This window comes from Oncorhynchus keta, chromosome 29, assembly GCF_023373465.1.
Source record: "Oncorhynchus keta strain PuntledgeMale-10-30-2019 chromosome 29, Oket_V2, whole genome shotgun sequence".
NCBI lineage: Eukaryota > Metazoa > Chordata > Actinopteri > Salmoniformes > Salmonidae > Oncorhynchus > Oncorhynchus keta.
In genome coordinates, this window is record NC_068449.1 from 23,365,757 (window position 1) to 23,381,691 (window position 15,935).

Consider the following 15,935-nt stretch of genomic DNA (forward strand, 5'->3'; position numbering starts at 1 on the left):
GCCGATTTTGAAGTTCTACTGCGCTAATAGTGCCTTCAGAAAATATTCATACCTCGACTTATTCCACATGTGGCTGAACGGCTCAATCTTGTGTAGCAACATTTGAAATTGTGTTTTTTATTTTTTACTTTGGAATAAAGTAGAGACGCAAAGCTAGAAAATTGTTTATCATACAGTACAGTTGAAGAACAATGGGAAAGTAATTCTGCTTTGAAAGTTGATAAACTTGTAACCCCACTTTTGAGAAAATGGCCCTTGAATGTTTTGGTACACCTACTGGAAAGCTCTTCTTGGTCTACACCCATTCAGCATTGTTTACACCATCTTAAGCTTTAGCCCCACCCATCTCTTTAAGGATTCACATGCGAGGCCATGTGCTAAACAGTGAGTACAACCAAAGATTTAGACTAAAAGCTAGTTTATACTATGTTATTCTGACTAGCTACCACATGGACAGACTTCCTTAGTGTGTTTGTCGGGAGCATGCTGTCTATTTAGCCAGGCAATACCCACATTATTCTGACATATTTTAGAATGTAAAAATAATGTGAATATCAATGCATAATGACAATAGGTAGGCCTCGTCAAAAAAGGTATTTGACTTGCCAATGTCTATGTACCCTGTATAGGCTAGTTGCTCAGCCTGCGAATTAAAGATAAAAATCACACACTCATCATTTGATTTGATTTCAACCTCTCTTTCATATCGTCTGAGATCCCCAAGGATTGGAAAGCTGCCACAGTCATCGCCCTCTTCAAAGGGGGAGACACCCTGGACCCAAACTGTTACAGACCTATATCCATCCTGCCCTGCCTATCTAAGGTCTTCGAAAGCCAAGTCAACAAACAGGTCATTGACCATCTCGAATCCCACCGTACCTTCTCCGCTGTGCAATCTGGTTTCCAAGCCGGTCACGGGTGCACCTCAGCCACGCTCAAGGTACTAAACGATATCATAACCGCCATCGATAAAAGACAGTACTGTGCAGCAGTCTTCATCGACCTTGCCAAGGCTTTCGACTCTGTCAATCACCATATTCTTATCGGCAGACTCAGTAGCCTCGGTTTTTCTGATGACTGCCTTGCCTGGTTCACCAACTACTTTGCAGACAGAGTTCAGTGTGTCAAATCAGAGGGCATGCTGTCCGGTCCTCTGGCAGTCTATGGGGGTGCCACAGGGTTCAATTCTCGGGCCGACTCTTTTCTCTGTATATATCAATGATGTTGCTCTTGCTACGGGCGATTCCCTGATCCACCTCTACGCAGACGACACCATTCTATATACTTCCGGCCCGTCCTTGGACACTGTGCTATCTAACCTCCAAATGAGCTTCAATGCCATACAACACTCCTTCTGTGGCCTCCAACTGCTCTTAAACGCTAGTAAAACCAAATGCATGCTTTTCAACCGCTCGCTGCCTGCACCCGCACGCCCGACTAGCATCACCACCCTGGATGGTTCCGACCTAGAATATGTGGACATCTATAAGTACCTAGGTGTCTGGCTAGACTGTAAACTCTCCTTCCAGACTCATATCAAACATCTCCAATCTAAAATCAAATCTAGAATCAGCTTTCTATTCCGCAACAAAGCCTCCTTCACTCGCGCCGCCAAATTTACCCTAGTAAAACTGACTATCCTACCGATCCTTGACTTCGGCGATGTCATCTACAAAATAGCTTCCAATACTCTACTCAGCAAACTGGATGCAGTTTATCACAGTGCCATTCGTTTGGTTACTAAAGCACCTTATACCACCCACCACTGCGACCTGTATGCTCTAGTCGGCTGGCCCTCGCTACATATTCGTCGCCAGACCCACTGGCTCCAGGTCATCTACAAGTCCATGCTAGGTAAAGCTCCGCCTTATCTCAGTTCACTGGTCACGATGGCAACACCCACCCATAGCACGCGCTCCAGCAGGTGTATCTCACTGATCATCCCGAAAGCCAACACCTCATTTGGCCGCCTTTCGTTCCAGTTCTCTGCTGCCTGTGACTGGAACGAATTGCAAAAATCGCTGAAGTTGGAGACTTTTATCTCCCTCGCCAACTTCAAATATCTGCTATCTGATCAGCTAACCGATCGCTGCAGCTGTACATAATCTATTGGTAAATAGCCCACCCAATTTTACCTACCTCATCCCCATACTGTTTATTCATTTACTTTTCTGCTCTTTTGCACACCAATATCTCTACCTGTACATGACCATCTGATAATTTATCAATCCAGTGTTAATCTGCAAAATTGTAATTATTCGCCTACCTCCTCATGCCTTTTGCACACAATGTATATAGACTATTTTTTTTCTACTGTGTTGACTTAATTGTTTACGCCATGTGTAACTCTGTTGTCTGTTCACACTGCTATGCTTTATCTTGGCCAGGTCGCAGTTGCAAATGAGAACTTGTTCTCAACTAGCCTACCTGGTTAAATAAAGGTGAAATAAAACAATTAAATAAAATTTTAATAATTCCTGTCAGATCTTGTCCCTGGCCAGTATATATATATTTTTTTATTTATTTATTCAAGTAGCTTTCAGTTGGCACTGGCCCGGTGTGCCCCTAGAAAATATACCTGAATGTGGAACACTGCTTTGTGTGGTGCGCGTAGGGCCTACAACTTTGTGTAGCCGTTAGCCATGCTTTGTGTAGGCTAAATGTTGTCAAGTAGATGGAAAGGCAATACAAATTTAACTTCAAAGTAGCCTGCGCCTTCCTGGCAGAATCATGATTATTTGTATCAATACAGTGGACATTTGTTTTGAAACTCCATCCTAAGTGCGCTACAAAAACACCGCTGGCCAAACAACTGTCTGGAGTTTACCTGAATTAAAGGCTAACAACAAAAAATCTAAATTTCTCAGATTTTTCCCAGACCTCAAAATAGTCCCCTGATGTGGTTACATTTTTTATTTTATTAAACTAGGCAAGTCAGTTAAGAACAAATTCTTATTTACATTGACAGCCTACCGCGGCGGACCCCAATGACGCTGGGCCAATTGCACGCCGCCCTGTGGGAGATGTGGGTACGCAGACCGAAGAGTCACTGCTGCCCCTCATGAGTTCCGATGTTTTGTGGCCCCCACCCCTGCTCTAGAGGACTTTGCATAAAAAAAGAAAAAAATACACATGTAACTTTGTAACTTTGACATCCGTAATAAATATATTTTGCAAATTATATTAAAAGTGTCTTTACTTTGCTGTTACAGTAAATCTATCCTAATTAAAAAAACACAAAGGCATGCTCATTTAAAAATGTGGCTAGTCATTCTTAGCCTGGTTCTATATGGAATGAAGGAACATTAAACATTTTAAATTTGACATTTTTTTTAAACCTTTATTTAACTATGCAAGTCAGTTAAGAACAAATTCTTATTTTCAATGACGGCCTAGGAACAGTGGGTTAACTGCCTGTTCAGGGGCAGAACGACAGATTTTGTACCTTGTCAGCTCGGGGATTCGAACTTGCAACCTTTCGGTTACTAGTCCAACACTAACCACTAGGCTACCCTGCCGCCCCATCATGATCAATTATTATATTTATTTAAAAGATTGTGCGACCTAATCATGTGCTGGTGCAACCAACTGAAAAGGTTGGTAGCACCAGTGCCGCCAGTAGAAAAGGTTAGTGTAGAACCCTGAGTGCAGGGGACACAGGCCACACATATAGATTTGAAATGCAAAATGCTTTTAACAGATGCTCTATACATGAAATTCACAAAGCACCAAACACCAGAGAAATGACTGATGTATTATTTCGTTCTCTCTCCATAAATGTTTAATAACCTTACAATGAAAGCACTGCAAGGCCACACTTTTCTTCCAGATTTTTTGTTGTTGTTGACAAAAAGTCTAGGTGGTTGTGCCTGAAGCACAATGAAATGTTGCCCAAGGAGGATAGCTACGAAGCACTGCTGAATGAGAGTAACATCTACAATGGTAAAGACAGAGCATTAATAATCAATGTCCCACCAAAACTTGCTCGGAAACTCATCACTAAGAAAAATTCAGATTAAAGTGCTTTTCTTAGCCCAATGGGGGGTATTACTACACCACCAGTGTTATGGGAGCTAATACGTGGACACAGACACATCACATCTATGGCACATAGCTACATGAGAATTTCAACAAAAGCTGTGTAGTGAAGGCCTACTTACTGTATAGCATGCAATTGCGTAAAATGTTAGAAACATGTCTACTGATGTTTTGGATTTTCCTAAAATGGGTCAATGGGAGATGTTTATTGAATTAAGGAGTTTTAAATTCCCTGAATGACATTTATATCTAAAATGAGAGAGAACATACTTTATAACTTTCAGTATGTGAGTAATCAGTCAGTTCACCTGGCAAACAATGGATGCTGTGAGAATTCTACAAAACCGCAGTAAACCAATCTGTTTTCACTAAATATCAATGTGGTCCTTAAAATACATAAATCATTTGAAAACAATGTGGCAGTTGTTACCCATGTCTAAAAATCCCAATACTGTCCGTTATGATATTTAGGCGTTATACAGCCCAAATGTAAAGCAAGTGCCATGCTAAGAACGTTCAAATCTGTGGGACATCTCTTTTTGTGAAACCTGCAAAAATCATTGTTCAGATTTGCTCTTTGTGATGGGTATTCTTCAACATAGAGTAAGATTAATGTGACATTGTATTGCCAGGTATGGGGTCAAATCAGCTTCTAAAGCCCATTGAGCATGAGGTGACACTGTTGAGAATGATTAAAACATCAGTGAGGAAGCAAACACAGACTAGCGCACAGAGGATGGGTCCCGTGAGCTCACCCGGAATGAGCAGAGGATGGTTGCGCAAACACAACATCCCCAAATGGATTTCTCTTCTCACAAAAAAGACATTCTTGCTCTTGCAACTGCAATAGTTGTATTATTATGCTTAGATCCCCGACAGTGTCATTGCATTTTAGTACACCAGAATTACATTCATTTCCAATGAAACCCTGCGTTTGCCTTGCAGCATTGCGTTGCAGAGGCAGTTGCAGTGTGGTGCATATGTTGGATTTATCGAACATATAGTCAAACTGTATGCGTAGGCGGCTTGACAGAAATGGTATCAGAAGGTGAATTTTGAACTTTTGTTGCATATATACCCAGATGATGCTGCGTCAAAATTCCAGACAATGAACATGGTAGTCACTAGTTAACACCGCTTCAAATTCTTAATTATTATGGCTAAACCACACCTATTTCGACATGTTCTCTTAAAATCAGATTTTATAACTAACCTTATGCCTAACCATGATTTTAAAGTAAGACCAAAAAGTTTGTTTTTGTTTTAATACATTTTTTGGATGCAGCCAATTGACTGTGGCTGAGTTATTTAAAGGAAATTGTATTTTGACAGTGAAAGGCAATGGTGGTGATGTAGGGACAATGGCCGACGATAAAAAGGTATAGTTTTTCAGTAGAGAACCTAACCAACCAACTATGATTTCAATATTAAAATTGGTAGTAAGTTGGTCTTCTTTTATTAAAGCAGGCTATCGATTAGGCAAGCTAGGTTAGTGTCAGCTAGCTAGGAAGTTAACTAATTAACTAACTAACATTTAAGCACATAGCTAGCTAAGTCTGTAATTACACTCCAAAAGGTCAATGCTAATGTGGCTATCATAAAGAACTATAAACTGGACGAGACTGCCAAATCGGGATTCGTCTGAGAAGAGCACACTTCTCCAGCATGCCAGTGGCCATCAAAGGTGTGCAGGGTAGCCTAGTGGTTAGAGCGTTGGACTAGTAACCGGAAGGTTGCAAGTTCAAACCCCCGAGCTGACAAGGTACAAATCTGTCGTTCTGCCCCTGAACAGGCAGTTAACCCACTGTTCCTAGGCCGTCATTGAAGATAAGAATTTGTTCTTAACTGACTTGCCTAGTAAAAAATAAAATAAAATAAAAATAAGTTAAATAAAAATACATTTGCCCACCGAAGTCGGTTACAACACCGAACTGCAGTCAGGTCAAGACCCTGGTGAGGACAAAGAGCACGCTGATTAGCTTCCCTGAGACGGTTTGACAGTTTGTACAGAAATTCTTTCATCAACTGTCCAGGTGGCTGGTCTCAGACGATCCTGCAGGGGACGAAGCCTGATGTAGAGGTCCTGGGCTGGCATGGTTACACGTGGTTGCGAGGCCGGTTGGATGTACTGCCAAATTCTCTAAAAAGACGTTGAGGCGGCTAATGGTAGAGAAATTAACATTCAAGTCTCTGGCAAGAGCCCTGGTGGCACGCCAATTGCATGCTCCCTCAACTTGTGGCATTGTGTTGTGATAAAACGGCACAGCCTTTTGTCCCCCAGCACAAGGTGCATCTGTGTAATGATCATGCCGTTTAATCAGCCTCTTGATATGCCACACCTGTCAGGTGGATGGATTATAATTGGCAAAGGAGAAATGCTCACAGGGGATAGACACATTTGTGCACCAATACATCTTGTTTTTATTTTGGTTCAGTGTACATGGGCAATATTGTAAGCTGCTAACTGCACACTGAGATGGTCTATGTGAAATGCAGATTTTATTACTTTTACTCTGGCAGTTTTGTGCAGTTACAATAAAAGATAATGACCTCTAACCATCTTCTTTCTCCATTCCCTCTCTTCATACAGGCCCACTTTCACTATGTGGTGGGGAAGTTGTTCTGTCCTTAGCTGATAGAGATAGCAGATACAGGATACACTCTGTTCCGAGTACATAGGCTCTAAACACAGCGGACTGGGTCTTCCTGTAGGTAACAATGACTTCGATCAAATCACCTCAATAACTTAATCATTAATGGTACTGAGTGTTCCTGTAATTGCATTGACGCTGTACGAAGGCATTGTTATTAGGACATTTGTCACATTGAGAGGATGACATGTTATTGACTTTCACCAACTGCTTTCTATTTGATTAGAAATATTGTTCTATACAGAGGACGGTTCTATATAGAATTTGTACAAGTACCTTATGTAATTGGATAGCTCTCCACAATGAGGGTTGGGCATGAAATGACAGCAGGCTGTTCAATACTGGGCCCTACTGACTGACGAGTGGCGTGATCGGATACAGCTCGCCTCAGTACGTTATCACTTATTTAGCTAAATTATTATCCTTAGTTGCTTGTTTTGATACACCAACAGTCTTTAAAAATCAACTGTTACACCTTGAATGCAACATCTCAACTCTGTCCTATGCCATTTTCTGACTGTTTTTACTCTCGCCCTCACGAGACAGGTCAGTGTGTGTGTAGAGAACATACGTCTGACAAGGTGGAGTCCGGCTTTTACTGCACCGCCCTGGACCACTACGAGGCAGAGGACGCCAAGTTGACAGGTGAGTCACCTTTGACCTTGACGCAACTTTCATGTAAGGCTTTTGGGGTCATGAATGTTCCAACTCATCATGTGCCTTACAGAACTCGGCACATATGTAGCCATCCACCTTCCTCGGTGGAATCCTGACCAGGGGTATCAAACTCCAATGCCTAGGTACCCGTTGTGTTGGCGTAGTTACCAAACCAGTTGAAGGTGGTGACAGTGATGTGTCGCAGTGTGACCAACAAACAGCCACTGTGCTATCACCATGCCAGATGAGGACAACCAAATAATATTCCTCCATCCTGGATCACGATAAAGACACACCTCGTCTCTAACTCTCTCTACGTTTGTTGAATACGAGCAAGTGAGTAGTGGGTTTGTATATGAAAGCGCGTGTGTATGACACACATTGTGTACAGTAGTGGCCAAAAGTTGAGAATGACACAAATATTAATTTTCACAAAGTCTGCTGCCTCAGTTTGTATGATGGCAATTTGCATATACTCCAGAATGTTATGAAGAGTGATTAGATGAATTGCAAAGTCCCTCTTTGCCATGCAAATTAACTGAATCCCCCAAAAACATGTCCACTACATTTCAGCCCTGCCACAAAAGGACCAGCTGACATCATGTCAGTGATTCTCTCGTTAACACAGGTGTGAGTGTTGACGAGGACAAGGCTGGAGGTCACTCTCATGCTGATTGAGTTCGAATAATAGACTGGAAGTTTCAAAAGGAGGGTGGTGCTTGGAATCATTGTTCTTCCTCTGTCACCCATGGTTACCTGCAAGGAAACACGTGCCATCACCATTACATTGCACAAAAAGGGCTTCACAGGCAAGGATATTGCTGCCAGTAAGATAGCACCTAAATCAACCATTTCTTGGATCATCAAGAACTTCAAGGAGAGAGGTTCAATTGTTGTGAAGAAGGCTTCAGGGCGCCCAAGAAAGTCCAGCAAGCGCCAGGACCGTCTCCTAAAGTTGATTCAGCTGCAGGATCGGGGCACCACCAGTACAGAGCTTGCTCAGGAATGGCAGCAGGCAGGCGTGAGTGCATCTGCACGCACAGTGAGGCGAAGACTTTTGGAGGATGGCACAGTGTCAAGAAGGGCAGCAAAGAAGCCAAATCTCTCCAGGAAAAACATCAGGGACAGACTGATATTCTACAAAAGGTACAGGGATTGGACTGCTGAGGACTGGGGTAAAGTCATTTTCTCTGATGAATCCCCTTTCTGATTGTTTAGGGCATCTGGCAAAAGGTTGTCCGGAGAAGACAAGGTGAGCGCTACCATCAGTCCTGTGTCATGCCAACAGTAAAGCATCCTGAGACCATTCATGTGTGGGGTTGCTTCTCAGCCAAGGGAGTGGGCTCACTCACAATTTTGCCTAAGAACACAGATCAGTGTTAAGGCAGGGATAGACTACACCGTTTGTCTGAGCTTGCCCCTCTACTCTGCACTCAGTGATGCAGTCCCCATACACACTCATCGACTCGGTTAGTCCTCCCCACTAATTACATCTTCTGTCCTCTATAGATTGTGCTGATACCCCACGAAGAACCTGGAGATCTTGAATGGTTCTGAGGGAGGTGACGTGGCCACCAACAGTGCCTGGGACACATTCCAGTGTTACCACTGTCTGGAGAACAGCTAGAGCGTAGTCATGACCCCTCCAGAGACATCTGCCGCTACTTTATCTTCGACGTGCCAGCTCTGCTGCATCACAGAGCTAAAGGTATGGCACCGCACTCCAAACAGTCATGTAGGACTGCTTTAATCAAATTAAACATACTTGTATGCTCATTTAAAAAGTAAGCGCCAAAAGTATTGCCACAGTGATTTTTTTTTGTTGGTTTTGGCATTGAAATTTTACAATGACTATGAGGTTAAAGTATTGACTGTCATACGTTCAAATTAAAGATATTCATCTATATCGGGTGAACAGTTTAGAAATTATAGCACTTATTGTACATTGTCCCGGCATTTTAGGGGACCAATTGTATTGGGACAAATTCACATATGTGTAATAAAGCAGTCAAAAGTTTAGTATTTGGACCTATATTCTTAGCACACAACGACTGACTACATAGCGTGTGACTCTACACATTTGTTGGATGCATTTGCTGTTACATGTCCTAATAATTCGAAAGATTGCTCAGAAAACCAGCTGTTTTTTTTACCCGATTATGACTTCAAGGTAATTAAGATAAGCAGAGTGAGGTGTTTACATGACTAATGCCCCACAGCCTTTTGCCATAAAATAATTGCGCTAGAGGGGATGGCCGCCGTTTTACGGGCTCCTGACCAATTGTGCTATTTTTGTGTGATTTCTTTCCGCTGATCCTAACTTTGTCATCAATAGTTGGCACTATGGTTTAATATTTTCCCAGTATTTTACAGATGTTTTATCCCGAGAACAAATCACTTCTCTCCCGGGTAGGGTAACCCAGTATTTCCGCCCAAAACCGTAAGTGTAACTAAATAGCATAGAAAATAGACCTGTGTTTGGATTTGAAATACATTTCAAACCTGATGCTACCTGAGCCTGATGAGAAATATATTAAATACATTTCAAACCTGATGCTACCTGAGCCTGATGAGAAATATATTAAATACATTTCAAACCTGATGCTACCTGAGCCTGATGAGAAATATATTAAATACATTTCAAACCTGATGCTACCTGAGCCTGATGAGAAATATATTAAATACATTTCAAACCTGATGCTACCTGAGCCTGATGAGAAATATATTAAATACATTTCAAACCTGATGCTACCTGAGCCTGATGAGAAATATATTAAATACATTTCAAACCTGATGCTACCTGAGCCTGATGAGCCATATATTAAATACATTTCAAACCTGATGCTACCTGAGCCTGATGAGCCATATATTAAATACATTTCAAACCTGATGCTACCTGAGCCTGATGAGAAATATATTAAATACATTTCAAACCTGATGCTACCTGAGCCTGATGAGAAATATATTAAATACATTTCAAACCTGATGCTACCTGAGCCTGATGAGAAATATATTAAATACATTTCAAACCTGATGCTACCTGAGCCTGATGAGCCATATATTAAATACATTTCAAACCTGATGCTACCTGAGCCTGATGAGCCATATATTAAATACATTTCAAACCTGATGCTACCTGAGCCTGATGAGAAATATATTAAATACATTTCAAACCTGATGCTACCTGAGCCTGATGAGAAATATATTAAATACATTTCAAACCTGATGCTACCTGAGCCTGATGAGAAATATATTAAATACATTTCAAACCTGATGCTACCTGAGCCTGATGAGCCATATATTAAATACATTTCAAACCTGATGCTACCTGAGCCTGATGAGAAATATATTAAATACATTTCAAACCTGATGCTACCTGAGCCTGATGAGCCATATAAAAAAATACATTTCAAACCTGATGCTACCTGAGCCTGATGAGAAATATATTAAATACATTTCAAACCTGATGCTACCAGAGCCTCATGAGCCATATATTAAATACATTTCAAACCTGATGCTACCTGAGCCTGATGAGAAATATATTAAATACATTTCAAACCTGATGCTACCTGAGCCTGATGAGAAATATATTAAATACATTTCAAACCTGATGCTACCTGAGCCTGATGAGCCATATATTAAATACATTTCAAACCTGATGCTACCTGAGCCTGATGAGCCATATATTAAATACATTTTGGAAGCCCTACATTAAAATACATTTTATGCGCACAAGTCCAAAAAAATACTAAATGATTGTGTCATTATCCAATACATATGATATAGGCTACTGCACATAATGCATGAAAAAAAAAAAAAAGCCCATAGATGTAGCTAGCTATATGCCCTTTTGGGTAAATCAATTAAAAAAGCTCCAGTAGGGTAATCTTTTTTTAGTGGGAATGACATTACTATTATATAGACTGGATTTACACACCTCCTTCAAATTATGATTAAGTTGGGAGAGAACATGCAAATCTGGTGCAGCACAAGTATACGCTAGCAAATTTGATTTTACATTTTGAAATACAATAGGGCCCATTTCTATAATTAGTAGTAGGCTGACTCATACCTTTCATAATATTTCCCCTAATGTTGTTATAGCCTACCACCTCTTTCTCACAACAGTTAAATGAAATAAGTTGTCCTCATCTTCATCATTCTAATGACATGCTTAATATAATATAGTTGGTCTAGAATTATAAGTGAAAGTAGTCTCTCTTCACTAAGATTGAATGGATATGGTCTGAATAAAAAACGGTCATAGCCTCGCAATTCTTTCAAACTTCCCGTGAGTTCTATTGGCTACTATATTTAACATTCAGTAAACAAGAGTTTGCAGCTCTCGTGGAATGGTCTATTGGTACAAGAAATGCAGACTGAAGCATTTATTTGGGCCGCAATTTCTGAGGCTGGTAACTCTAATGAACTTATCCTCTGCAGCAAAGGTATCTCGGTGTTCCTTTCCTGTGCCGGTCCTCACAAGAGCCAGTTTCATCATAACGCTTGATCCTTTTTGCGACTGCACTTGAAGAAACTTTCAAAGTTCTTGAAATGTTCCTTATTGACTGACCTTCATGTCTTAAAGTAATGGACTGTCATTTCTCTTTCCTTATTTGAGCTGTTCTTGCCATAACATTTTACCAAACAGGGCTATCTTCTGTATACCTTGTCACAACACAACTGACTGGCTTAAACTCATTAACAAAAGAAATTCCACATATTAACTTTTAACAAGGAACACCTGTTAATTGAAATGCATTCCAAATACCTCATGAAGCTGGTTGAGAGAATGCCAAGAGTGTGAAAAGCTGTTATCAAAGGGTGGCTACTTGGAAGAATCTCAAATATATTTTAATTTGTTTAACACTTTTTTTGGTTACTACATGACTCCATGTGTGTAATTTCATAGTTTTGATGTCTTCACTAATATTCTACAATGCAGAAAATAGCAAAAAAATAAAATAAAGAAAAACCCTGGAATGAGTAGGTGTGTCCAAACTTTTGACTGGTACAGTATATGCCTATATCAATCTTGAAAAGGATTATCTATTTTGGATGTCATTTTAGGGAGTGGGAGTGTGTGATGAGTGGGGGAGCAAGTTGGTCGCTCTGGGAACAGATGGAGTTACTGTGATGACCGGAGCCAAGAATGGTGTGGTCAGCCGGCTGAAGGGGGGCAGGGCCTACATCATCAGCATCCACTGTATGGCACACCGCCTTCAACTGACCTTTTCGGATGCCATCTGGTCCAACGTGATGTTTCAGAAAGTAGAAGACCTCTTCAGTGGGCTCTACAACTTCTACCACAGCAGTCCACTGAACAGGGTAAACCTGGTAAACAGCTTCCAGGCTCTTGGGCGCACACCACTGGTGCCCACCAGAATTGTCAGGACCCGATGGGTAGGACACCCATTATGTGCACTGGACCACTTTCTGCGAGGTTACCAGGGGCGTGTCCAGCACCTGTAACAGGTAGTTATTCTAGATTGCCATGCTACGTACTCTAAAAGTCATCATCAATATGTAATGTCCAGTAAATAACAAACACGGTTACAAATTGGTAACATCATGTTTCAATGCTTTATGCACTGATAAAGTGTCATATCTAATAGATTTTTTGGACAGCAATTAATTGTCTACTTGTATGTCTGTTCTTTATTTATGTATTTCAGATTCAATCCACTGATGCCCAAAATGTCAGAGGTGTCCAGCAGGCCAAGGCCAGGAAATACTCCAGTACTGCGAGGGAGGATGCTGTTATCCATTTCTGTGGCTTCAGATGAAGGAATTTCACTGAATAGAGGTGACAGACAGCAAGACCCTCGTCACCTCACAAGACAAAATGCTTGACGGGCTAGTCGAGAGTATGAGTGACAGGTTCCAGGACGCCAGTGTTACGGGTCCTGTGTGCCACCAAGCTGGTCAGCTTCACCAACTGGCCAGAGTCAGGAGATGCAGCAGATTACTTTATGTTTTATATTAAAGGGCAGTTAGGCTCAGGTTCATCATCATATTTTTATAGTTTGAGAATTAAAACTGCATGATGCTTGTTGTAATGTATACAGTAATTCTAGATTTTGGTGACACTGAAATGGAAACTCTGGTGGACCACAACAAGCCTGTTGAGACCTCTGGCATCCATGTTGAAAGGATCCCTGACCAGTGGATTAAGTTGATTCAGCATCTGATAGGTTTACCTAATTTACTATTATTTACTATTATGTTTGATCCATAAGTACATATAATATCAAATACTTCAGTAGAAGTTTGAGTTGAAGACTTCTTAAGTTGTATTCAGGCTGGGAAATTAAATCGAGCCACAGCAAAAATAACCAGCATCTGATAAGTCTCTATTTTACCTGTATTTTTTCAGGGTATTTCTACTCAAAGTAAAGGATTTGTAGACCTGCTTCCCCTCTGTATCAGGAGAGCACCAGTTATGTCCACTGCACTTCTCATAATTGTATCTTACCATTGTTGTTGCCCTGTTTTGACTTCCATGTACGCTTATTCATTGTATCTGATATGTTTGGTTTATTCCATTGTGTGCCCACTGTTTGGCATTTTTTCACTATGTATTGGACTTTTGGTCAACTACAGATGTTTTTAAAATGTGCTCAACAAATAAACTTCATTTGATTAACCGTTGATCAATATAATAATTGTTTCAAATTTTGCTCTGGCCTCCTCTTTAAGTTTGTAATCAACATAATACCTTATCTCAATGAAACGTACTGAAATGAATGTATATGTGACACAATTTTTTTAAATTTTTTTTAAACATGATTGGCTGGTGGATTTTTTCATCTACCAGTCCCCTTGGCAGATAAGCTAAAAAGTTAATTTCGTACATTTCCCAACCAGAAGCCATGGATACAGGCAAACATCCTCACCAAGCTAAAGGCTAAAGCTGCCGCTTTCAAAGAGTGGGACACTAATCTAAGAAACCCTGCTATGCACTCAGCCAAACCATCAAACAGGCAAAATAATCAATACAGGACTAAGATTGAGTCCTACTACACCGGCTAAAACGCTCGGCGAGAATGAGGCAGGGCTTTAAAAATATTACGGACTACAAAGGGAAACCCAGCCACGAGCTTCCCAGTAACGTGAGCCTACCAGAGGAGCTAAATTACTTCATTGCTCGCTTCGAGGTAACATTGAAGCATGCATGAGAGCACAAGCTATCCCGGACGACAATGTGATCGCGCTCTCCGTAGCCGATGTGAGCAAGACCTTTAAACGAGACAACATTCACAAACCCACGGGGCCAGACCGATTACCAGGACGTGTACTCAAAGCATGCACAGACCAACTTGCAAGTGCCTTCACTGACATTTTCAACCTCTCCCTGTCGGAGTCTGTAATACCTATATGTTTCAAACACACCACCATAGTCCCTTTGCCCAAGAAAGCGAAGGTAATCTGCCTGAATGATTACCGCCCCGTGGGTAGCCATGAAGTCCTATGAAAGGCTGGTCATGGCTCACACCAACACCACCATGCCAGAAACCCCAGACCCACTCCAATTTGCATACCACCCCAACAGATCCACAGACGAGGCAATCTCAATCGCACTCCACACTGCCCGTTCCCACCTGGACAAAAGGAACACCTACAGTGGCTTGCAAAAGTATTCACCCCACTTGGCATTTTTTTCTATTTTATTGCCTTATAACCTGGAATTAACATGTATAATTTGATTTACACAACATACCACTGTGAAGATGCAAAATATATATTTTTTTATATTTTATTGTGAAACAAACAAGACAAATAAACTGAACTTAAGCGTGCAATACAATTCACCCCGCCTAAATACTTTGTAGAGCCACCTTTTGCAGCAATTACAGCTGCAAGTCTCCTGGGATGTCTCTATAAGCTTGGCACATCTAGCCACTGGAAATTTTGCCCATTCTTCAACGCAAAACTGCTTCAAGCTGGATGGGTTCCGCTGGGGTACAGCAATCTTTAAGTCACAGTTTCTCAATCGGATTGAGGTCTGGGCTGTGACTAGGCCATTCCAATACATTTAAATGTTTCCCCTTAAACCACTCAAGTGTTGTTTTAGCAGTATGCTTAGGGTCATTGTCCTGCTAGATGGTGAACCTCCGTCCCAGTCTCAAATCTCTGGAAGACTGAAACAGGTTTCCCCTCAAGAATTTCCCTGTATTTAGCGCCATCCATCATCCCTTCAATTCTGACCAGTTTCACAGTTTCTTCTGGACACTTTCATAAAGCCAAGCTCTGTGGAGTGTATGGCTTAAAGTGGTCCTATGGACAGATACTCCAATCTCCGCTGTGGAGCTTTGCAGCTCCTTCAGGGTTATCTTTGGTCTCCTTGTTGCCCCTCTGATTAATGCCCTCCTTGCCTGGTCCGTGAGTTTTGGTGGGCGGCCCTCTCTTGGCAGGTTTGTTGTGGTGCCATATTCGTTCAATGTTTTAATAATGGATTTAATAGTGCTCTGTGGGATGTTTGAAGTTTTAGATATTTTTTTATAACCCAACCCTGATCTGTACAGCTCTAAAACTTTGTCCCTGACCTGTTTGGAGAGCTCCTTGCCACTTACTTGGTGGTGCCCCTTG

General features: G+C 41.3%; 1 protein-coding gene across 2 annotated transcripts in view; it reads right to left on the bottom strand.

The window, feature by feature from the left end:
- Window positions 1–15,935, bottom strand: part of LOC118362522 (E3 ubiquitin-protein ligase pellino homolog 2-like) — a 46,610-nt gene that overhangs the window by 27,514 nt on the left and 3,161 nt on the right. Inside the window, exon 2 of one of the 2 annotated variants that reach the window (XM_035742916.2) lies at window positions 2,961–3,104. The exons of the other annotated variant lie outside the window; for it this stretch is intronic. Coding sequence (XP_035598809.1) covers window positions 2,961–2,962 — 2 coding nt within the window. The 5' untranslated portion in view covers window positions 2,963–3,104. The remainder of the gene's footprint in view (window positions 1–2,960; window positions 3,105–15,935) is intronic. 2 annotated transcript variants of the gene reach the window in all.